The sequence below is a fragment of the Larimichthys crocea genome, chromosome X (assembly GCF_000972845.2).
Source record: "Larimichthys crocea isolate SSNF chromosome X, L_crocea_2.0, whole genome shotgun sequence".
NCBI classification, from domain to species: domain Eukaryota; kingdom Metazoa; phylum Chordata; class Actinopteri; family Sciaenidae; genus Larimichthys; species Larimichthys crocea.
Window position 1 is genome coordinate 6,858,899 of NC_040020.1, and position 22,045 is coordinate 6,880,943.

General features: G+C 43.1%; 1 protein-coding gene across 6 annotated transcripts in view; it reads left to right on the forward strand.

Moving 5' to 3' along the window:
• The window catches only part of tbc1d1 (TBC1 (tre-2/USP6, BUB2, cdc16) domain family, member 1), a 45,147-nt gene that overhangs the window by 10,433 nt on the left and 12,669 nt on the right, over positions 1 to 22,045 (forward strand). For 4 of the 6 annotated variants that reach the window (XM_027282659.1, XM_027282660.1, XM_027282662.1 and 1 more), the window contains 13 exons: positions 7,645 to 8,232; positions 10,231 to 10,320; positions 10,416 to 10,520; positions 11,203 to 11,335; positions 12,570 to 12,661; positions 13,220 to 13,336; positions 13,533 to 13,664; positions 13,818 to 13,966; positions 14,668 to 14,928; positions 16,010 to 16,126; positions 16,295 to 16,408; positions 16,767 to 16,900; positions 21,555 to 21,755. In XM_027282659.1, the coding sequence (XP_027138460.1) occupies positions 7,645 to 8,232; positions 10,231 to 10,320; positions 10,416 to 10,520; positions 11,203 to 11,335; positions 12,570 to 12,661; positions 13,220 to 13,336; positions 13,533 to 13,664; positions 13,818 to 13,966; positions 14,668 to 14,928; positions 16,010 to 16,126; positions 16,295 to 16,408; positions 16,767 to 16,900; positions 21,555 to 21,755 (2,233 nt within the window). Of the gene's footprint in view, positions 1 to 7,644; positions 8,233 to 10,230; positions 10,321 to 10,415; positions 10,521 to 11,202; positions 11,336 to 12,569; positions 12,662 to 13,219; positions 13,337 to 13,532; positions 13,665 to 13,817; positions 13,967 to 14,667; positions 14,929 to 16,009; positions 16,127 to 16,294; positions 16,409 to 16,766; positions 16,901 to 17,169; positions 17,303 to 21,554; positions 21,756 to 22,045 lie in introns of those variants that run through there. The other 2 variants (XM_027282661.1, XM_027282664.1) reach the window with 2 other exon arrangements.

The window sequence follows — 22,045 nt, forward strand, 5'->3', positions numbered from 1 at the left end:
CGTATTCCGTTGTTGAAAACGAGGGCTTCAGGCGACCAAAAAATGGTTTTAATAACACTAACCCGAATCGAGATCGGATCGGATTGGATCGGATTGGATTATGATAATCGATTCTCAGTCTTGAGAATCGGAATCGAATCGATTCTTGGAGTTTGAATCGATACCCAGCCCTAATGTATACATAGACTGACTGGGTTTTCTCAGTTGACAGCTGCTGCATGTGATGTGAACTCAGTTCTTGGACACTGTTTGTTGTTGATGCGGTCCATAAATGGTCTCCATGTTTTCAGGAATAAGTCTCGAGAGTCCTGAGAGTCGGATATGACTCATTTATAGCCGGTTACGTGGACTTTATACAGATGTGTTTCTTCTATAAATACATTTACGAAAGGGGTTGACTTCTCGATAAAATGAGACACTACAACACAAGCTGAGCAGTAAAGGAGCCGTTATCAGCCAGACGAAGCAGAGAGGGAGTGATCCGGGAAAAGGTGGTCTGAAGTGAGATGAAGCTAGAGCTGTTAAAAAAAAAATTAAGAAAACAAACCCTCCTCTATCGTCCATTAAAAAAGAGAGAGGAGTGAGAGGAGAGGCTGAATCTGTTGGTTCAAGTGTTTCGCGGAAATCATGCAGTGAAAGCAGAAAGAAGAGGAAGGGGTAGGTGGAGGAGGGGAGCGTAAGTAAAACAGAGAGAGGTCTGTTATTGGTGGACAGATAGCAGACTCCACTTCCATGCCAGGATGATGTACAACAAGCAGACAGTAGAAGCTAGAGGGTGAGAAACACGGTGTCTGGCTGCTGATGAGGTTGGAAGGCCGGTGTAAAAGCAGCGAGCAGATGACACGCACTTTTTGTGTGTGTGTGTTGGTGCCGAGTACGAAGTAGGAAAGTTGGAAATAGAGTAGACGAAGTGTGACTCATCTGTCAAACCTCGACAGGTAAGCAGGGAGTGAGAGCAGGGACTCTCCATCAGTCCGCCCGTTGTCCTCAGTGTGCCTTAAATCACAGAAACATCGACCTTTGATAGTTCAGCAACACGAACAAATCAAAACATGCCAAAATAAAGATATTTCAACATAATCTGTATTATAGCCTGTGGTTTATGCTTTTATTTTGTTAGATTTATGAGGTTATTTGGGGCTTAATTGATAAAAGATACATTTGCACGTATTCTTCATTCAGAATCATTAAATATATCAATTATGTGTACCTGATCTGGATGTTTATGTCCTATTTATGTAACCATTCCTGAAAAGTATATTCAACAGGGACAGTAGTCAGTACAACAGTAAATTAGGCTGTATGTTTATGTCTGACTTATTTAACTGTGCTTCATGAATCTAAACATACAGATCAGAAAAGATTTAATGACGTAACCTAGGCAGAGGCACACATGTTATCACACTTCTACGACGCCTCGAGGTAAAAATGCCACGAAGATTCATGTTGGAACTGAGCACACAGACTACATCGAGCTCTCTCTCTTCCTTTTTTTTGTTTTCTTCATGTTTATCAATTTGTGAGAGGTTGAATTTATCTTCCATAACCCAATAGTAGCTTATAAATACACACAGACGGCAAAATAACGTGTTGGTCGCATGCCAGCCGACCAGCCGGGCTGCATAGCTCATAGCTATCTGGATGAGGAGGAATGTTCGGTTTGTCGTTTGTTTTTTTGTCCCTTTGGTCACGGATGTCTGCAGTCACACGTTACAAAACAGTCTTTAAATAAAATCCTAAAAACTGCTCAGAGAGTGTGTGTTTTACACACATGTAAGTAGATTATATTGCAGTTGTTGTGCTACACAGTTATGAGATATGTGTGCCGGATTTCTCTTGATACACCACCAAGAACAAAAGCCTCACCTGCTGGGTGGAGGTTATATATAGGAAACAGAATTCATAAAGTTAATGCTGCTTGGTATGTACTGCTGAGTAACTCGAACAGAAGTAGTAGTCACACATCTTTTTATGTAACAGTATCAATACCACATAATAAAAATACTCCTTGACTAGAAAAAAACATCATAGTTGGAGAACAACTTATGCTCGTTCTTACAGACCTTTTTCACAGCGGACGCCTCAATATTAACATAATTAAACCTCTCCCCTTCTCTGCCTCTCTGAACCCAAATGTTCAAGACTTGAGCCGGGTTCTTCTCGAGGTTCTTCCTCGCCACTGTCACCAAGTGTGTCCCTCGTGGTGGGAATTGTTGGTTCTCTGTAAATAATATAAACAGTACGGTCTAAAGCGCTCTGTATGAAAATAATAATAATAACTTCTGTCATGTTAAGTAGTTAGATAGATAGATAGTTAGTTAGTTAGTTAGTTAGTTGGTTGGTTGGTTGGTTGGTTGGTTGGTTGGTTGGTTGGTTGGTTGGTTGGTTAGTTAGTTAGTTGGTGGATTGAAAACACTGTGCAGTGCTTTAAATCAGCCGTTTTTAATGTTGTGGGTGCTTGAGGTGGACATAATCTTTATTATTTATTATACAGCTGCTTAGTTTAATCTTTTAGAATGTCTGGAACACACACATACACACTCAACTTGCACCAATATAGGATAAAGTACAAATAAAATGAAATATTTCCGTCCATTATTTACAATTTCCTTTTCAAGTAAAGCCTTCATTTCCATCTTTAATTATATTGATGTTTGATTCCCAGAGCTGGACAAACTCTTTCCACTTGCCGTGAGCAATTTAACTTCACTTAACGTCTCTCCAGGCCAGAACAGTCTGAAAGCTTCCTGATCCACATCCTCAGTGATGGTGCGTCCACATTCCTCAAAGTCCAAATGCCAGAAGTTTAGTCTGTATTGATGTCCCTAAGTCTTTCAGGCACAAAGAGTTTGGACTTTAAACATGTCTGGCAAACATTTTATTACATCCTTCCAGAAGTTTTGGATCTTTAGACGTTCCCTGATTATATATTTTTGATGTAAATCTGCAAAGTAACAGTGAAAACAGATGTTATTGATAAAGTTTGATATCTCCCACTGAACTGTAGCTAACAACAACTTCAGAATTGTGTTCAAATCCAGTAGTTAGGTAAATGTACTCGATCATCTTCCACCTCTGAGCTGCTGTTTTGAGAAACGATCACAAAGGTCAAACCCGTTGGTTACACCCGGGTCATTTAGCTGACGCACTCATCCAGAGCAGCTCACAGTGAAGACAGAACAGAGCACCCAGTGTGCCGGGGAGAGGCGGGCATTGTTTTGATAAAAAGAAGTGAGCACACCTCATGCCAAAGCAAGACACGGCAGGATCAGGCTGGAAGCTCGTCTGAGATACTCCAGATTTAGTCGCCGCTCAGGCATCCAACATTAATGACATCACCGACATGACTCAACCGCTGCTTCTGCTTTGCTCGTCTACTTCCTCCTTTTTGTTCCTCGGCCCGGTGCGCTGCCAGCGTGGTGTAGCAAGCCGTGGCCACATTAGGAGAAGCATGTGTTCAGTGTGTTTGGCAGCCGCAGGTTAAAGTCTCACTCGTGTATTTGTGTAGTATAACATCATTTCTAAAGGAAGTGAGGCTCATAATCCTAACATAGGAGCTTTTTTCCAGATGACATAAGCAAAAACTGGCTTACCAGTTTAACAAAATATCACGTTGTTGAGCATAGGTGTGCCAGCACACAATAACAAGACAATAAAAAGGGCAAACTTCCTGTTTAGACTCTAGGTTCTTTTTGTTATTGTATTAACATAGAGGAAGTTGTTAGGCCTAGGAAATATTGATGCTTTTGTGAAGACCTTAGTCATGTTTGACATAATACACTTTAAAAAAAAACATGCCTGATGGCTGTGAGAAAATGTCAGGCTCGCTTCTGGCCGTTCTGCATGAATAAGCACCGGTCCCGGCTTAACCTCGCTGTGTTTAATCAGTTATTTTCCGAGGATCAGAGGGGGAGTTTTTCTCCGTACGTTGGCCTTTTTAGTTTCAGCGTTAATGTTGCACTGCTGCCACTTATCGTCAACAACACAGTGTCCCCGCCGTACAGAAGAAAGATCACCGAGTGAAACACAGTGTACTGTAGATGGTGAGTGTGCCAATAGACCTCAGTGACATGCGTAACTGAGCATTTACAAACCAAAAGGAACTTGTGGTGCAATGAGCTACTAGATACTGTGTTGCTGTAGATGATACATGTCTAATATCACTTTTAATTTCATTATTCATGTTTAACCACATGTGTCTGCCGTATCGAGCCGTTCAGTTTTGGGCTTATCGTGCCCTTTTCAAGCAAGATGCACATTAAACCATGACTGCGGTCCATAGTGGCTGTTATCAAACCAGATTTAATGACTACTTTAGATGACATACATGTGTCCTCACCACAGGCTGGAGCGCAAATTACAAATAGTTGGAATAGTTGCTTGGAACCACTGACAAGATAAAGAATGGAAAGCGTGCACAGTAGTCTGGCCTGGTCGGATAAAAGACGTGGATCATCAGTGGACCTGAGGCAGGCTGGGAGCCATCTGTAACAGCACCTACCTGTCAGTCAAAGCGTCCACGCTCTTAATCCTGCATAACTTTAAGTCTTAATATAATGTGAACAGGTGAGTTGTATATAAATTCACCCTCAGTACAGTTGTCATGAACGGGGAAATTAGCTACAGAGACCAAAACTGTTTTTTGTACCAGGCTGTAAACATGTTTATTTCTGCTGTGAAGTTGGACATTTGGACATGGGGACTTATGGAGACTGTCTCACTTCTTCTGGAGCCAGCCTCAAGTGGACGTTTGAGGGTACTGCAGGTTTTGGCTTCACCTCACAGCCGCTTGGTATTTACAAACCAAAAGGAACTTGTGGTGTAACATTGTAGATTTGTTTTTTACTGCGTTGCTAATGCTTTTATTTTGGATGATAGATGATACGTGTTGGATAATATCACTTTTCCTCCGGTGGCTCTGTGTCATTATTTATGTTATTTATTTTGTGCTTATCGTGTCCTTTTTCAGACCAACTCGGAACCACAGTCGCGGTCCGTTTAATAACTACTTTCGGTGACATACAAGTGTCCTCACCACAGGCTCGTGAGCAAACTACAAACCATACATTTGGCGTGTGTAACAGAGAGTGGGTTTATGCTTCAGTTGGTATGCAGGTTCTGGTTTAATTGACTTCAAGCCTTCAGGGAGTGAGTTTTTAATGCTGAATGCTTATATTATGCTCGGGGCTTGTTCTGTTTACAGAGCCTCTCTCTCTCTCCGTAGCCACCCAGCCGTTTTTTTATGTTTTACTTTACTGTCTGTACATTGCTTTTGCTGGCACAAGCAACGTGTCAGACTGTTTTAACGGTCATGGCAATCCTCTGCGTTGTTAGTCATGGAAAGAGTGGTTACAGAAAAAAGGGGCCTTGAGTTACGGTCCGTTTGCTCGTGGCTGTCCTCAGTCAACCCTCAGTGTCCGCTTATCTGCAGACCAGCTCGGGTTAGAAAGAACAGCAACACATCTGCATCACAAAAAGAAGAAATTAACATCTTGGAAGATGAACAAAAAAGTACTCTTGCATTTGTTTTTTCTTCATTTTTAAGTTATCTAGCAGTCAGGAAATCTTCTTTATCTCACCGACTAATTATATTCTGTACACTTGCAGCGTTTGAATAATGAACAGACCTGTTTTAATGGAAATAATCCAGGATACCAGACAAGAGTAACAAAGCATTTTCTGCCGTTCTGCTCTGTTTCATAATATTAATGTTGACATAGATTATATAAACTACATTCACAGCCAAGTCCTACAGAAATATAACACATAATCTCTTTATTTATTGCAGTTTCCTGAGTGAGGTTTATGAATGGCAGTGTGTGTGTGTGAAGCCGCTGAAAAGAAGGCGAACTCGAAGTCGTGTTAAATTTTTCATTAATGAAAAGCCACGTTCTGGCTGCTCGATCCACTTCGGATTTCATCCAGAGACGCGGTGCGAGGCAGAGCTGTGGCTTTGTCCTCTACGCTGTTATGTAACTGCAACTGTTGATATCAAAACGGATTTGCTATTAAAAGACATTCACCGCTGCTTAGCAAACATAACAGAAAACTTGTCCTGCTGCTTCCTCCCAACCACCCATAAAACACCTACAAGTGTTACCTCATTTTCCTTAGATTACAACATCCTTCTCTAATTAATTCATGCACTTTTAATATTGAGAATATGTAAAATAACTATCTATAATATGAAAGGACTACATCGTAATGGCAAACCCACAGATCAAGTTACTCCCTGGTTCCCCTCAGCAAAGTTTAAGCATCTATCAGCTCATTCTTATGGCTGCCACAAGCAGCTGTTTTAAGCATAAAACCCATTGTGCTCGCTCTCTGTCCAGCACCAAACAGCAGACAGACACAGTTAGCTGGTGAATATATGGAAGTTTTATTTATCTAAGAGCCAGATATTCCCCACAAGAGAGGATGTAGACCAAACAAAGATTGCAAAGTCGCCAGGAACAAGACTCAGATTAATGCTAAAGCAGCGCCATGTCTGCAGTTTACAGATTAAGCACGGCAATTTAATAAAATGATAATATTTTATGTTTTTGCTGCTTTAAGATTGAAGTAAAGAACGTCTCCATCTCAGCAGGGGCAGACTGCCTCTACAGCAACTCTGTGCCTTTTTAACTTTTAATTGAAACTTTAATTGAATTTAATGTTGCCAGTTTCAGCGACCATGTGTTTATGATCTCTCTGTGCGAGCACCTGACATGTCAGCTGCTTAGTACAATGTGTTTTGGAGCTTTGGAGTTATTGGAGTTTTGATACTCTGTTTCGATGTTTATGTGTGAGGACGTACTCCTGTTTGAGTGTCCGAGTGTGCGTTCAAATATTTTTGTGTCAGTAATAAGTAGGTGTAGGTGATCAACATGGCTCTTCAGAGGAAATGTTTTTTTTAGAAAGGTGTGCTGAGAGCAGCACGTCACAGAGAAGTAACCAAAGATTACGGGGAGTGTAGAGGAAAAAGGGCAAAGGAGAGGTCAAGAGGAAAGAAAAGGAGGGATTTAAATAAAGGCAAAGTGAGCACAAAGCCTGCTTTGAGACGAAAAGGTCCCGACTCGGCTTCTTTTCAACACAGGAAGATATCACAAGGGCTGCTCTATTCCTGGGAACCATAACTCACATTACTCCACGTGGCAGATTAGCTCATAGCGAGGTGTGGCATCAGCGTTGATAAATGGAACATTTGTGGTTTGTACAGTGGTTCAGAAGTGCCACCTGCTTCAGGGTATGTGCCATCAGTGCTGGGACAATGAGAGCACCCAGTCAAATGCGTCATTTAGAAATGAAGAAGGCAGATGCTGTTTATTAAATCAATGCAACTGATTTGATGGGAGTGCAGGTGAAATACTTTCGAGCACAGAGTTCTGTCACATAAGAGAGCATCCTGAAGGGACAGCACAGACAACCATAGTGTTCAAGTAGATTTTATAAAGGGTATCACAGTGAACTGTTCATAGGCAGGTGTTTTATTTTCAAGTCTTTTTCAAGGCCCTTCAAAAATGTCGTTGGCCTGCATGCCAGATAGAAACCTGAACTCAGGACTGTGTTTTCTCCTTTCCTATGTGATCATAATTATACGTCGGACAGAGTTAATGTTTGATTCCTGTAGTCACAAGTTCTTATCTCCTGCTCCGCCTCCAGGTTCCTGAGATCATCAGTACGTTGAGGCAGGCGGGCAAGAGCTCGGCACGCAGCGATGACATCACCATCGTGTCCACCAAAACTTCCAGTGGAGGCGGCGACCGCTCCGAGACGTCTCATTCCTCTCTCTCCGTGCCGACCACCACCATGGCGCCCTCTCTCGTCGTGTCCCCGACGGCGTTTGCCAAAAAGTTTGAGGTGCTGTTCTGTGGACGCGTGAGCGTCGCTCACAAGAAAGCCCCTCCCGCTCTGATCGATGAGTGCATCGAGAAGTTCAGCCAGTTGCACGGCTCGGGGACGGGCGATAAAGGAGGCAGTCGGGGATTGGGGGGTGGGCTGAGGAGGGTATTAACCATGCCACCCAACGGACTAGGGAGTGGCGCTGTTGGTAACGGTGCTGCAGGAAGCCCAACCACGGGGAAGCGTCCGGTCCTGTTTAAAAGAGACCCCAGCTTCCCGTGTCTGCAGGCCCTGGATGAGAACGGACTCTCACCAGAGATCTCTCACACCAACACTACTGACGCACACGCCCACTCAGCTGGTGTGCAGCCCACCAGCCTGCAGGAGAACAGGACCATGCTGTTTACGGTAATTTACATGACTGAACATGCACGCACAGACAACAGCAAGTATGCCCGAAGTACTCTGCTTCCATTTTGTGTACTCCTTTATTTGATTGTTACAATCCTTTACAATAATTATCTCAGAAGAAATCAAGCAGAAACCTTTTTTCTAGAAGGAAATTGTTGCAAGAGTATAAACAGGTTCATTACTATAAACCTTTCCCCATTTATCTTCATCTGTGGGCTGCACAGAGGGGTGAAGAGTAATCAACACGTTACTTTAATGTTACCATGGCAGCTTGAGTACAGTCTAGAGTTTATTTCATGTATTCTCGTGTATCTATCATCAACGCGACACTTAATCTCCATAAAACAGTTTTCTGTACGCAAACACACACACTCTGGTGGCGTGCCGATCAAAAACTAGTTCACTTTTTCCTTTGCCACCCAAATTGACATAAAACCACCCTGGTGCCACCTGCTGGCATCATGGTACACATCTAGAAATGGCTTCTATAAATAATTGGAATGATTAATAAACCATGACAGTTCAAAACAGAAATCAATTAAGGAGCCGTTAACAACCTTACAGAATTAATACAGGTACCAGAATTTCAGTTGCAGAGGGTTCATGTACACCAACAGTCTGCAAGCAAGAGACAGATCTTGGTTACGCGACATTCAGTGACATTCAAAAGCTGCCAAGCTTTGACCTCCAGGCTCGTCCTTGCTTCCTTTGTGGCTCAACGTTGTGTGTAGTACAGCCACATACAGGTTCTCCTCCTCCACACACAGTAATCTGTGGCTCATTCGGTGGCACAGCACCTTTGCTTTCAGTTACAGAACCAGTTTACACCTGGCGAAGAGTTGTGTAGGAAAGGTTAAAGAAAATGTTGAAAGTCCTGCACACTGTCAGCAGAGTTTGACAGAAATGCTGCGTTTCAGTCATCTACCATTCTCATATTTCCTGACCTCAGACAATAGCCCATGATCCAAACTTTGCATTTCTCTGCAAACTTCTCTGCAAGTTACAGACATTTAAAATGGTCAGTGTAGCAGTGTTGTGCAGACAGTCAAGGTTAGATCAAATATTTTCTTTACATATTTATGTTAAGATGCATCGAGTGTGTCTCACTCTGTATGAACTGTCTTTAGAGAGAGGCAGAGGTTAAAAGAATGACCATTCAGCATTATTGCACATTAATTAAAAATAAATAAAGAACATTTCCTGGCTGCTACGTTATTGCACATTAATTTTCTCTCATTTTTCAACTGAAAAAAAAGCAAGCTGCTTTTTAGACAAACACTTTTTATCGTGAGTTCTTCCAGCTCACGCACGGTGGTTTCCTCAGATGCCTCAGAAGACTTTGTCGTGCAGTGAAGTGCAATTTTGGATCTAAATAACAAGTCCTCCTCTCACGCACACACACACACACACAGGCGCTTATAAAGTTCATAGAGAGAGAGAGAAAGAACAAACGAGACAAAAATATGAATCCTTTAATGACTCAGCAGGAGAAAACGCTGACTGCTGCTCAAAATGGGCTCGGTTACGCTCCCCTTGTTCATCTTCATTTGACCCCGGTGGACCCTCCTGCCAACAGGACATTTCCTGTTTGTCCTGCTGACAGGAAACGATGACCATCAGCGCAGGAACCACCGGGGCCTGCTGCTGCCCCTCTCAGCAAACACAGACAGATCATTGACACTGATGACACATCCTGCTGATAGCTGATAGCTGACACAGTGACCTCACCCCAGTTGCATCATCGCCTCGGTTTTGAAGACGCAGATTAAAGCCACATTTTTTTCCTGTAGAAAGAGTCCGATCGTGTGATTTATACGTGAAGTACGATGACAGGACGGCTTCACAGAAAGAAGAGCTGCGTTCACAGAGCTTGACTGAAAATCTTGAGATTTAACAGGCATGAGATCACTCGCTTATTATGAATCACTTTGAGGTTTAGGAGTGACAGTGACTCACGTCCTGATGGTGGCATGAATGAGGATTTCCTTGTCTTAGGTGGGCCGGTCTCAGATCTTCTTGGTCAGTCCAGACACTAAGAAAGTTGCCATAGAGAAGAGTTTCAAAGAAATCTCCTTCTGCTCACAGGTATGAAACGCCGCCGTTCTTCCACATTAATTGTCTGTCGAGGCCTGTGTGTGACTTTAAATCATGTCCCAAACCATCTGATCTTTTCTCTCCAGGGTATTCGTCACGTGGATCACTTTGGCTTCATCTGCAGGGAGACCGTCGAAGGAGGGAGCTGTCACTTTGTTTGCTACGTCTTCCAGTGCACCGATGAATCACTGGTGAGAGACGGATAAAGAAGGGAGGATTGAGCATGCTTTGTTATGCTTCAATCCAGAGACAGGCACATTTCTGTATAGCTGTTCATGTGAAGTTTATTCCCTGTAACTAATTTCACATGTCCGTGTATATCCATATCAACGTTTCCCTACTCAGTGTTCATGTTTAATCAGCTCACTGAAGCTTAATTTAACACCCCACAAGTTTGTTTTGGATTTAAATTGGAGTGCCTCGGTGCATGAAGCTGATATATTGCACCGGTGTTGTTTTCAATCAGTCATGATTAAATTCTGCTCTGATTCTTTAGACCTGTGACTCAGGGCATCTGTTCTCCACTGAGTCATGCTGTGCCAAATGGCCTATCCGTTTGATATCAGCTAATGCTGTGGGGCTGATTGGCTTCTACCAGATAGATACTTCCTGTAATTCCTGAAATAATGAGTCACCGGGCCTGCTAAACCTCATTAACCGTAGAGCTTTCACTGCTGCCAGAGTAAACTGGACAACCTGTGGGAAAGAAACTGTAGCTGTTTGCACTGCAGAAGATATGACATCTTGTAATAATTGTTCTATAACGTGGTGTACTTTTAGGAGATAACACTGGTTGGCTGATAAATGCGCTGACTGATTATTGAAAGTCCGTATGATGATGGATGGACGTAAAGCTGTATTTTGTTCTTGTAGGTCGATGAGATCATGCTGACTTTGAAGCAGGCGTTCTCTGTGGCAGCCCTGCAGCAGAATGCAAAGACCCAGAGCCAGCAGTGTGACGGCTGCCCCATGCAGCAGCTCCACAGACTGTGTGAGAGGATAGAAGGTACAGTGTCCTCTAAAGCTTTTTCAAACTGTCATGCTGATAGGTTGATACCAGTTTAAATAAGATGAATGAACCATGTGTTCTGCAAGGTGACACTTCAAGATAAGGACTGATTTAGTCAGAGCCTCTCTGTGAAGGATTTGATTTGTCAGCTAGACGTCAGCACAACAAAGTCATCTGACTTTTGTGTCAGCACAAAAAAGAAAAGAAAACAGTGTAGATTTGCTGGTTTTCATGTTGCAGCCCTCAGATGAAAGAGAACCAGTGTAAAATATTGATGAATCAATCAGCATCGCCCTGCTGCTCTGAATTTACTAAGCACTCACACAGTCTGTACTCAACAGCTGTATATGTTTACCTGTTCATCCTGCAGTGTCCTGGTTGTAGTGGCAGTCATACATTTTGGTTTGTAACACCGACACTTGTATATTATTTACTGAGCGTACTCTGCACTTACATTTTAGAGGTCGCAGTCAGAGTTTGGTGAATGTCATGATGTGTCTGTGGTAGGTGAGGTTTTACTCTCTCTACATCTCTAAACCCTTCCATCTGTTCAGAAGTTGTCAAAGATAAGTAATATCCGGGTTTAGACTTAAAAAAGCATAACAGGACAATCCTTTTAGTCACAAAGAGGACGCTTGATATTTTATGTTTACAACCAATAACTTTTATTTAGTCTCTGTCTAGTTTATTGATGTTTGTTTGTATTGATAACTGCATCCCAAAGGTGTAAGGGCGTATTACAGTGGTCCCTCGTTTATCGCGGGGGATACGTTCTAAAAATAACCCGCAATAAACGAAATCCACGAAGTATTATACATGTTTTAAGGCCGTAAAACCCCTAACCACACACTTTTCTTATTAACATTTTCTCACATCTCTCTCTTATTTAAAGTTCAAACTTTCGCAGATTTAACAAAAATAAGTACAATACTGTATTAGTAAATGAAACCAAAGATCAAAACCTGTTTTTAAGCCCAAACATTTTTAACAAATAAAATTTTAATGATCAATCTACGAGGTTTGACACATAAGAAATTATTACCAGTAACTCACGCGTATTTCAGTTCCTCTGACGGTGCCGAACACAATGCGCGTTCATACTGTACAGTACGCTGTAAAAAAAAAAGCATGCAAAATTACACACAAAAAATCCGCGAAACAGCGAGTCCGCTGAATTACGTGACAAAGTTCCCTGCGGTGTGTCTTTATTCTGTATTTGCGTCTTTTTCAGGTCTCCACCCATCTAAAACCAAACTGGAGCTTCAGAAACACTTGGCCACTCTGGACAACCAGGAGCAGGCGTCAGTCTTTGAAAACACTATGGTATGCAGTCTGTTCTGTCTGAAGCACCTGAAGAGCGAGCTGTGAATTCCTACAATTCCCTTAAAACTGAGTCTGCAACCTTACGTTCGGTTCATCGCGACTGAATCACAGCAGAATCGCACCTCGTTCACGTGGACTTCACACTAAATGTTTCTGCCACCTCATCGCTCTGTTTCCGTGGTGATTTATCCAGCTCTCTCTTCAGCATCTCTGCCAGAAACACAAGTGGATTACTCTGATAAAGCGCATACATTTACCAGCAGGCAACAGATCATATAAATGTATTCATCCATCATTGTTACTACAGATTGTTGTACAAGCTCGAGTCTTGAGAGGGTCAAATCTTTCTCAACGACTGAGCTGACATCTGCTGGTATGAGGCTGAACTGCAGCGCTACAACAGTGCTTTACTCATCACACATAACCTTCTGAAACTGTAGCAACCCGCTGCACAGAGCAGCACAGTATGTGCAGTACAGTCAACTCCGTCAGAGTTTGGACACTTTATTTTCACTCTGCTCCTCATTAATGTATCATTTATCTGCTTGCGTGTTTCAGAGGGCTCGTCCTAAGAGCGATCAGGAAGAGAACGAGCTGGTGATGGCCTCTCTGAGGAGTCTATATGAGGAGAGACAGAGGAGCCATCAGCACACGCTCTCTGGAGACAGCAAACAGGTAACTTTAGCACACATACACACTGCTGCCCCAGCTCATCACTCATTTCCTGTCTCTGTTCTACCATTTCCTACATTTCTTCTCAAGTATCGACTGAGATACTTACACTTACAAATACACCGGTGTCATACTATACGTCTGAGGATCTCCCTCTCTTAACCACACTCCCATCCTCTCTCCTTGTGTGTGTGTGTAGGTGTGTGAGGAGGCAGCGTCAGCCCCGGTGGAGGCGCAGCAGCAGCAGCAGAGTAGCAGTCGGCAGCGGCTTGAGCAGTTCAAGAGCCGAGCCAAGCGCTCTCTCACCGAGTCCCTGGAGGGGATCTGGAAGGTAGAAATGCTCTTTCTTTCTTGGTTTGTGTTCAGTAACACTCACAAAATGGGGAATTAGGATAAAGGTCCTTGGCATAGTGTGCCGGTCTTTTGTTGCATGTAAAAGTCTCGTGCTGTACGTAACCTTGGCATGTGTGTGTGTTTTTGGCAGGGGAGCAGCAAGGCCAGAGCTCAGAGGGACAACAGTGTAGGAAGTGACAGCGGCTCTTCGGTGTGCACGCTCAACAGCAGCCAGGACCAGCCGTGTCTGGATGACCCTCTGCCTGCCTCACCACAGCTGCGACCCACCAGCCCACTCAGGTAAACACACATGCCCACGCTCCCCGGTTTATATCCTGGGTCAGAACAGTCAGCGCTTTAAAGGTTAGGGCGTTTAAAGGAACAACAGTGAGGGAGGCGGCAGCTACTCCTTTATCTTTACTGACAACAGACAGGGACAGCAGCTCTTGAAGTATTCCAGGTGGCAAGAACACTACAAGAGATTTATAGACCTATGATGGTATATTAAGGAAACATCAGCCTCAATTATAGGAACACTGGTGAGCCCCCATCGTGTAGCTGGACCTAGGAGGTTTGTAATGAAGTGTCTGGTGGCTAAATATGTACCCATGGGGGCCTATTGGGTCCAGCCTAAGCACACCACCCACATCATTAGGTTGTAAGGGTCAGCTGTGAACTGAGTGGCAGGCGAATGATAAAACATGAATTAACTTCTTTGGTCACCTCAGAGGACGGAGGGGAAGTTGGCAGACAAACCTGGTAAATGCAAATGTGTGTTAACGTCTTTGACTCCCCCCTCTGGAGGGATTGTGGATTACAGGTGAGGTTCAGAGTTTGTTCAAACCTTTCCCTGTGGAGGTTTGTTATTATCTTACAGTTAAAGTACGCTTAAATTATCCTTAACTTTTTGGACTTGTTGTGAATTAAAAACATACAGGCTGTCATGATTTAGAGTCTACACCCTGTACTCCTCCTCACATGCTTTTCTTCATCACTTTCAGGTGCCACAACTCAACAGGAGACCTGAAGCGCCTTGACTCCTCTCTCCCTCTGTCTCCCTCCTCCTCGTCTTTGCCCGGTGACTCTCAGCCTCAGGGCTTCCGCCGAAGAGCCAGCACCTTCAGCCACCCTCCCACCCCTTCCTCAGCGGAGTACTCACCGGTGCACGCACTAACTCTCACGCCACAGGACCCCACTGCAGCTACCAAACCAAAGCTCGTACGACACTACTCCGTCAGCACCGACACTCCACACCAGAGCAAGTAAGGAGTGTGTGTTTGCACAGGTAGTCAAATAAGGATGTTTTATCTGAGATCACATAAGCAGAGGTGAAGTATAGCGCATGCAAATGCATCTGTTGCACCCTGATAGTTTGTTTTATGAATCAGCTGTGGACAAAAAACAAATGTTTAATTATTTGAGCAGATGGAGGGTGCTGAAAAGTTAATTTAGTCTCAGTGACAGATGGATTGATGTGTACAGTACAGTCTGACTTCACAACCTGTTCCTGCCCTCTGTAGAACAGAATCACGCAGAACGTGTTTCAGGGTTGTTTTTATAAGACACTACACTGACAGACCCGAGCCTACACATGGTGACGATCAGGAATAAAGCTATGACAGCAGTTTCATGGGTGGTTGAATGCGTGTTCAGTAGGGCGAGTCATACATAGCACGTAACTGTCAGATGCAGCGCTTCACGTAGGTGGTTACATATTTTACCTGCTACACAAACTCTGTGTCAGTGACTAATTACGATGTGGTCTGCTGCTGCAGCGCTGCCGTGTTGTGCAGGAGCATGCACAGTTTGCACTCTTCAAAGGCAAGGAGTGAAAAAATGACAATAAATATTGATTCATGCAGAGTTAATCTGAATTCTGTCCTGAGAATTAAAGGTCAAATTAAAAGGTATTCAACATATTCAACAACAAAACCACCAGAATGAAAGAAACAAAGTCTGTGAAAGTTTGTGGGGGATTATTTTCAATCTGAGTAAAATGTAATCAACATAATGTGACGATGACGCAGGTGAGTGGCTTCACGGTTAAAGGGAAACTCCACCGATTTCACACATCAAAGTCTGTTAACAGGTCCTACTATATGTATGACTGTAACTCGATGTGTAAAGCCTTTAGTGTCACCAGAGGGAGCTGCATGAATTTAAGTGAAAACTACACGTTTGAAAAGATGTGAAGTTATTAAGACGTGACTGTAGCTCCTACATGCAGAACAGACGTAACATCTCCAGCTCTCTTCGCTCTTTTTTCTGTTTTCATACTTCTTCAGTGTCTGTGACATTTTCTTCCTCTGTGTTGTCTCTTTCTGTTTTTCCACTGCCTCTCAGACATGTTCCACATGACCCCACCCTTCCTCCTGTTCCTCCCTGCTCTTCATCCTCCTCTCCTCTCCTCCCTCATCATCCTTCCTCACCTTCTACTGGAGCCCGGCTCAATAAAAGAAGGTGAGAATCCTTCACCGGCTCTCTGTTTCATGCAGTTTGTCTTGTAGTGACTCTCTTTACTCATTAACTGTTCAAACCTTCTTTTGGCATTGTTTTCCAACTTTCTCTTTTTATCTGTTTTCTGTTTCCTCCTTTTTTTTTCTTCTTCACCTCCACCTTTCATCTCAGTCCTCTGGGTGGTCTGCGTGCTCGTCTCCACTCCTCCTCCTCTGTCCCAAATTTTCTGAAATTTCCATTTCTGGCCCCCGTACAAGAGAACGATTCCCCTGAGCCAAAGAGCAGGTACACACACACGCACACCAAATAATCACGACTGAGTTAGTGTGTCCAGCTCAGTGTTCGTTTGCACTCTTTGTTTCATGTGACCACAAATCCAAAATAGTTGGGACGCTGCGTAAAAACGTAAATGAAAAGTGAATGCAATTAATTTCTAATATTCAGTTGAATACTGTACAAAGAAATAAAGATATCTAATGTTCAAACTGATAAACTTTGTTTTTTGTAAATATGTAGTCATTCTGAATTTGATCAGGGTTATAGATCACTTTAACTGGTTTTTAATTTTATACTGTTTCTATGAATATGTGTATCGTGGGATGTTATGTAACCATTCCTGCGTGTGTGCTCGTCTGTGTTTCAGTGATGTAGCAGCTCTGTCCACACCGACTGTCGCACATGGAGTCGGCGAAAGTCCTCTGCGCAGCCACCGCCACTCATGGAGGCAGCAGATCTTCCTACGAGTCGCTACACCTCAGAAGAGCACGGAAACCAGCGGTAAGCGCAGAGCTCCTCACAAACTGATTTAACCCTGTGCGAGGACAGAACGGTGGCTGTATAAATAGATTAAGAGCGTCTTCTTGCTGCTGGTTTCTTCTCATTTACTCGTTAGAAACAAGCAGTCTGTCCAGCCGTTCACAGAGTTCACTACACGCTTCTTGCTGCCGTCTGGACATGTGTCCTCCCATCTCTCTCCGTCCTATGTCCAGCACGCTACTGTGTTTAAAAAAAAAAAAAGGCAGTGATTAGCCAACTGATTACAGGTGTGCTAATCATCTCACCTGGCGCTGCCCTCCTGAGCCATCCCCACACCTCTGTCCTGCAAAGAGCAAAGTGACGTGTACACAGGGGGTAATGCACAGAGTATCAGTCCCGGTCAATTGCATCTTTGCAGACAAGGTAAAGTAGAAACTGGTGTTTTAGTGAAGATAAAAGAAATCAAATCAAGTCTGGCACAGTAGCAGTGTCATGTTGGGGGTGAATATTTTGCAAAGAGCAGTCCTGTTAGATTAGTTCAGAGATCTGGTGGCAATTAACATTCGTATGTATTTGTTTTATCCCACATAATGTACATTACAGTAGCAGTATTCCCTTTGTTCTTACATATTGTAGATAATCCTGAATTGTTTATATTACTTCTAACTTGAAATGGAACGAAGGGACTAAAAACACTGACACAAACACACAGTTAGAAAGTTTTAAACTAATACTGTGATACAGTACATATAATTATATGTACAATGTCATTTATTGTCACTGAATGCTGCACATATTTAATCCATGCTGTCACCAGAGAAGGTGCCGCACGTCTCGTTTTAGTCTATCTGATCTCGAGTGAGTAAGCGTGTCTGCGTGGAAGAGCTTTGACAGGTGAGATGTTCACACCAGGATTACGTCGCATGCTCCAGTTGACATCTTCAGCATGTTGTTCTTTTAAGGAAGAAGTCAGTTCCAGGTCAGGACGCTTGTGTAAACACACACGTTCTTATACATACAGACATACAGTGAGAACATTAACAAGACACCTCACATGTAGAGAGCACTGCAGTGACAAAGCCTTTTAACATGATGGTACATGTCGTGTGTTTGAAGGGAGCGAGAAGAGATCACTTTGCCACAGCTCCGTCTCTCCTGTATGAACTCGAGGTGGCTGTTATCGCCTCTGTCCTCGCAGTTCTGCTCTAAATTCCCAAATTATAGGTGATCATTGAATCACTGATGCTGTCGATACTATTAACGACGTTCATGTTCAGGTATTCCTGGTGTGGATTTTTGAAGCACTGTGGCATTCTAGACAGAACGATGGCCAGTAATGGTACACATTACTTATTTATTGACATGATGAAGACGACCAGGGTAATATTTAATATATTCTGTTTGTGTTTCAGTTCTGTTCATGAGCATTTTGTCCTGTGTACCCAATAACTTTGTTGGCAATTTATATTCCTGTGCTAAGGAAAAATAGTTTGGCTTTGAAGACTAATGCAGTTCTTGTCGCCATTGTTGTTGCATTTTGGGCATCTTTTTTTTTTTTTTTTTGAGGCCGGGTGAAGCTTGAAAGCCACTGGCCGTAGCTGCGTGAGTTCGATCTAGACACCAATTGTGATTCTACCAAAAGTGCTGCAGCACGTTTTAGAAGCATTAGCTCTTAAACTCTCGTAAAAACAGACAAAATGGAAACCTGGAAAAATAACAAAATATGAGCACGTTAACAGATTCTGGCTCGGCTTCTGGATGCATGAAGCTGCAGAGCGATGGAGCCGTGCCCGGTGAAATTTAGGGGAAGTCTGCCCGGAGAATGACAGACGTGATGGACAGATGTGAAGGTTACAAATAGAAAATATTGTTCTACATTCAGTGAAAAATTCCCAGATAGCTTTGAAACATCAATCATCAGTCTCACCTTTCAGTGTTCGTCCACACCAGAGCCAAGTGTGTGTGTCTGCCTCTGCAGACGTGAGAATCATGCATGCGCGTACATGTTTTCAGATCCTGCTTTTTCATAACGATGTGTTTACGTGTTGCGTGCACGTATGACAAAACAAGTGTTGACAGTTGAGATAGCTGGGTTGATCACACTGGAACGCCTGTAAGCAGAGCAAACGGAACTCCTCGAGGGAGAGGTGTGATCTTCACGCGCTCTTATAGAAAAATGTTTGAGTCATGTATAAATTGAAAGATTTCATCATCCATTATCAGCCTCCCGAACCCTTAAAGGAAGTTGTATTAGTCAGTGAAGGAGTCCATTAATCTCTGACATGTCTTAAAAGGGTGTCAGCTACGGATGTTAGTCACTTTTGCTTTCTATTCTTACAGGAAACAGAATTATTCACCATTTTCTACAATGGGATAAGTCACACAGCGCCCATTCTTCATTATGAGTCACATGAGTTGCAGAGAAAAGGCAAAGTAACAGAAGCAGTTCACAGCATGTGAAGCTGTTGAACACAACACAGCATTCATCATTATTATTATTATTATTATTATTGTTGTTTAATCGATACCGTGTGAGAATGTTCAAGACGACGTGTAATCGCAAAGATCATCGTAGATAACTTGTCAACACTGGAGTAGAGATGTGATGATACAGAAGCGGGGTTATGCCAAGAAAAAAGACAAAGAAAGAAAGAGGCATTGATCCAGAAAAGTAAACAAAGGCATTTTCTATGATCTGGCTGGTGGAGCGACGCACCACACCTAAAATAATACATGCCTGTATGTGTCTGTATTATGTCTGTTTTGAGTCGGCGTGTGGACGTCAAAGGTCTGATTTTCATTCGATGTGATTAGTGTGTAGCCTCCGTTTCAGCGGTGACTTTTCCCAGTGCAATGAGAAAAAATACTAACTTTTAACAACTGTAATTAAATTACAATGTCCTATAACTACGATGTGCAGAAAGCTGTCTGCTGTCTTTTTTTTGTGTCACCACCGGGGGACGCCAAAGTCTAAAACACAGCAGCGTGCCCTCCAAACATTTCTATACAGTTTAATTAACTTTGATGGAGTCTCAATGACAACCAAGTATGATGACCTTTTACAGAGGTCGGTTCTTTTTGCAGGAGTAGGTGCATTCCTCCGTGAGGTGTTCCCGTTATTTTGTTCACGCCTGCATAATAAATGCGCCAGGAATGTGGGACTAATGTGACCTTTTGTTTTTGTTTTTTATCCACCTTACCTTTTGAACGTGCTTCTCACAAGGGATTAGCGAGCTTCAGGCCTGTCATTGTGCTCCAAGTTTCCCTTTTCAAATGTAACAGGTGAACGACACGAAAGTCATTTCTCTTCATCATGAATAAAATCAGCGCCCGGGAGTTTATTTTGACAGCAAACTGCGTCAAAGAAAAAGGAAGAACTGAGCTTTCATCAGGTCACTGTGATGGGCTTTGTGCTGGCTGAATGCAGCGCTAAGTTGGGTGTGTGTTTGTGTGTGTGTGTGTGTGTGTGTGTGTGTGTGTGTGTGTGCTTACATACATGAGGTCATGGGTGTGTCGAGTTTGTGTGAATGTGTGTGCGTGTGGTGTTGAAGGGGGTGGCGGTGTCTCAAGGTCATGTTGATAGTCCACACACAGACAGCGCCAGAGGAAAGCGCCAGTCTTATTGACCCACTTTGTATGTTATGTGTCTGTGTGTGTGTGTGTGTGTGTGTAAGGACTTGGTTCTGGCTAAGCTGGAGTGTTTGCAAAGGGAGTGGATCGTGTCACTTTTTTCTTTGTTTGTGCGTGCATGCATGAATTTTTCACACCTATAAGTAAACTCTTCGCCTGTGTTCTGTTGAAGCGGCGCGGCAGTCTGTTTGTATAACCCTGTTAAGAGGGTTTGTCATCTCTGCGTGTGTGTCGTCATTATAACATAAGAGCCATATGTTTGCAAAGTGACTGCAGGTTTCAGCACGTCTTGGAAACATCTTCCCAAACGCAGACACAAAGAACACCGTTGTCACCGCGTGCGATGTGTCCACGATCACTGCGTAGCTTTGTCTTAATAGCTATCTGTTCCAGGACTCAAACATTTCTTACATACTTCTAAGTTTCTTTGGCAAGATAAGCATCAAATTTACATACTCAAGCCGCGTGTGTGTGTGGGTGTGTGTGGGTGTGTGTGTGTGTGCGCGATGAAAGAATTGAATTGTGATGTTCCTGCGAAGTGAAAGAAAAGCAAGTGCTATCTGGATAGTTGTTATGTCCTTCCTCTAAACAACACAGGGTATTTTGAGGTTAGGATCCACCCTGTACTTTGGGGTGGAGTCACACAAACACTTTTTTTTTTTGTACTGTGCGTGTGCGTTGACTGTGTCAAATCTATCTATGTTTAGCTTTTTTTATTCTTGTTTTGCATGAGCGTCCGAGCGATTGTTGTAAATCGAAGTGACTCATGGTCTCCCCCACTTTTCTGTATGAATAAGACAAAATATAAAAAAATGTTATGCTGTAATGTAGAAATTAAGCATTATAATTAAATAAAATTAGTGTTTTGTGAATACATTTCTCTTATCAAACTCAACTTGGAAATTTTCTGATTAAAACTTCTAATATTTATGATGATGATATATGTTAACCACCTGTTTGATATCCTTGATATTTATTTCCTCTGCTGCACTAAACACCTGCTGTTGCGTAATCTGATGTCAAATAATCCGATATGTTTTTACAGAGCTGGGGGATTCCTGCCTAGACGGGGGTCGAGTGTGCGCGGGCCAGGTGGGAGTTGGAGGAAGCGGGGACTCATCCATACGGGTGGTGCCCGAGGAAAGGACGAAGAGGAGCAAAGAGGAGCTGAGGGAGCTGTGGAGGAAGGCCATCCTGCAGCAGATCCTGCTGCAGAGGATGGAGAGGGAGAACCAGAAACTGCAGGGTGAGTCAGATGATGGATGAAGGTGGATTCAAACACACACACACACACACCTGCCCTGCGTAGCCTTTTTATTCACAGACAAAAGCTCTTTGCGCAAACATCTTCAAACAAACAGATAAGTGAGAATAAGCTCCACTACAATGAGCTGCATAATCTCTCTTAATCTCCGAATAAGCGTCAACACTAAGTGTCGCAGTGAAAGTAACCTGAACGGCAGCTAAACATGTAAAAACACAAACATGTTTTTGAATTTCATCGCTGCCTGTTCCTGCAAAGTTTGATCCGATTTG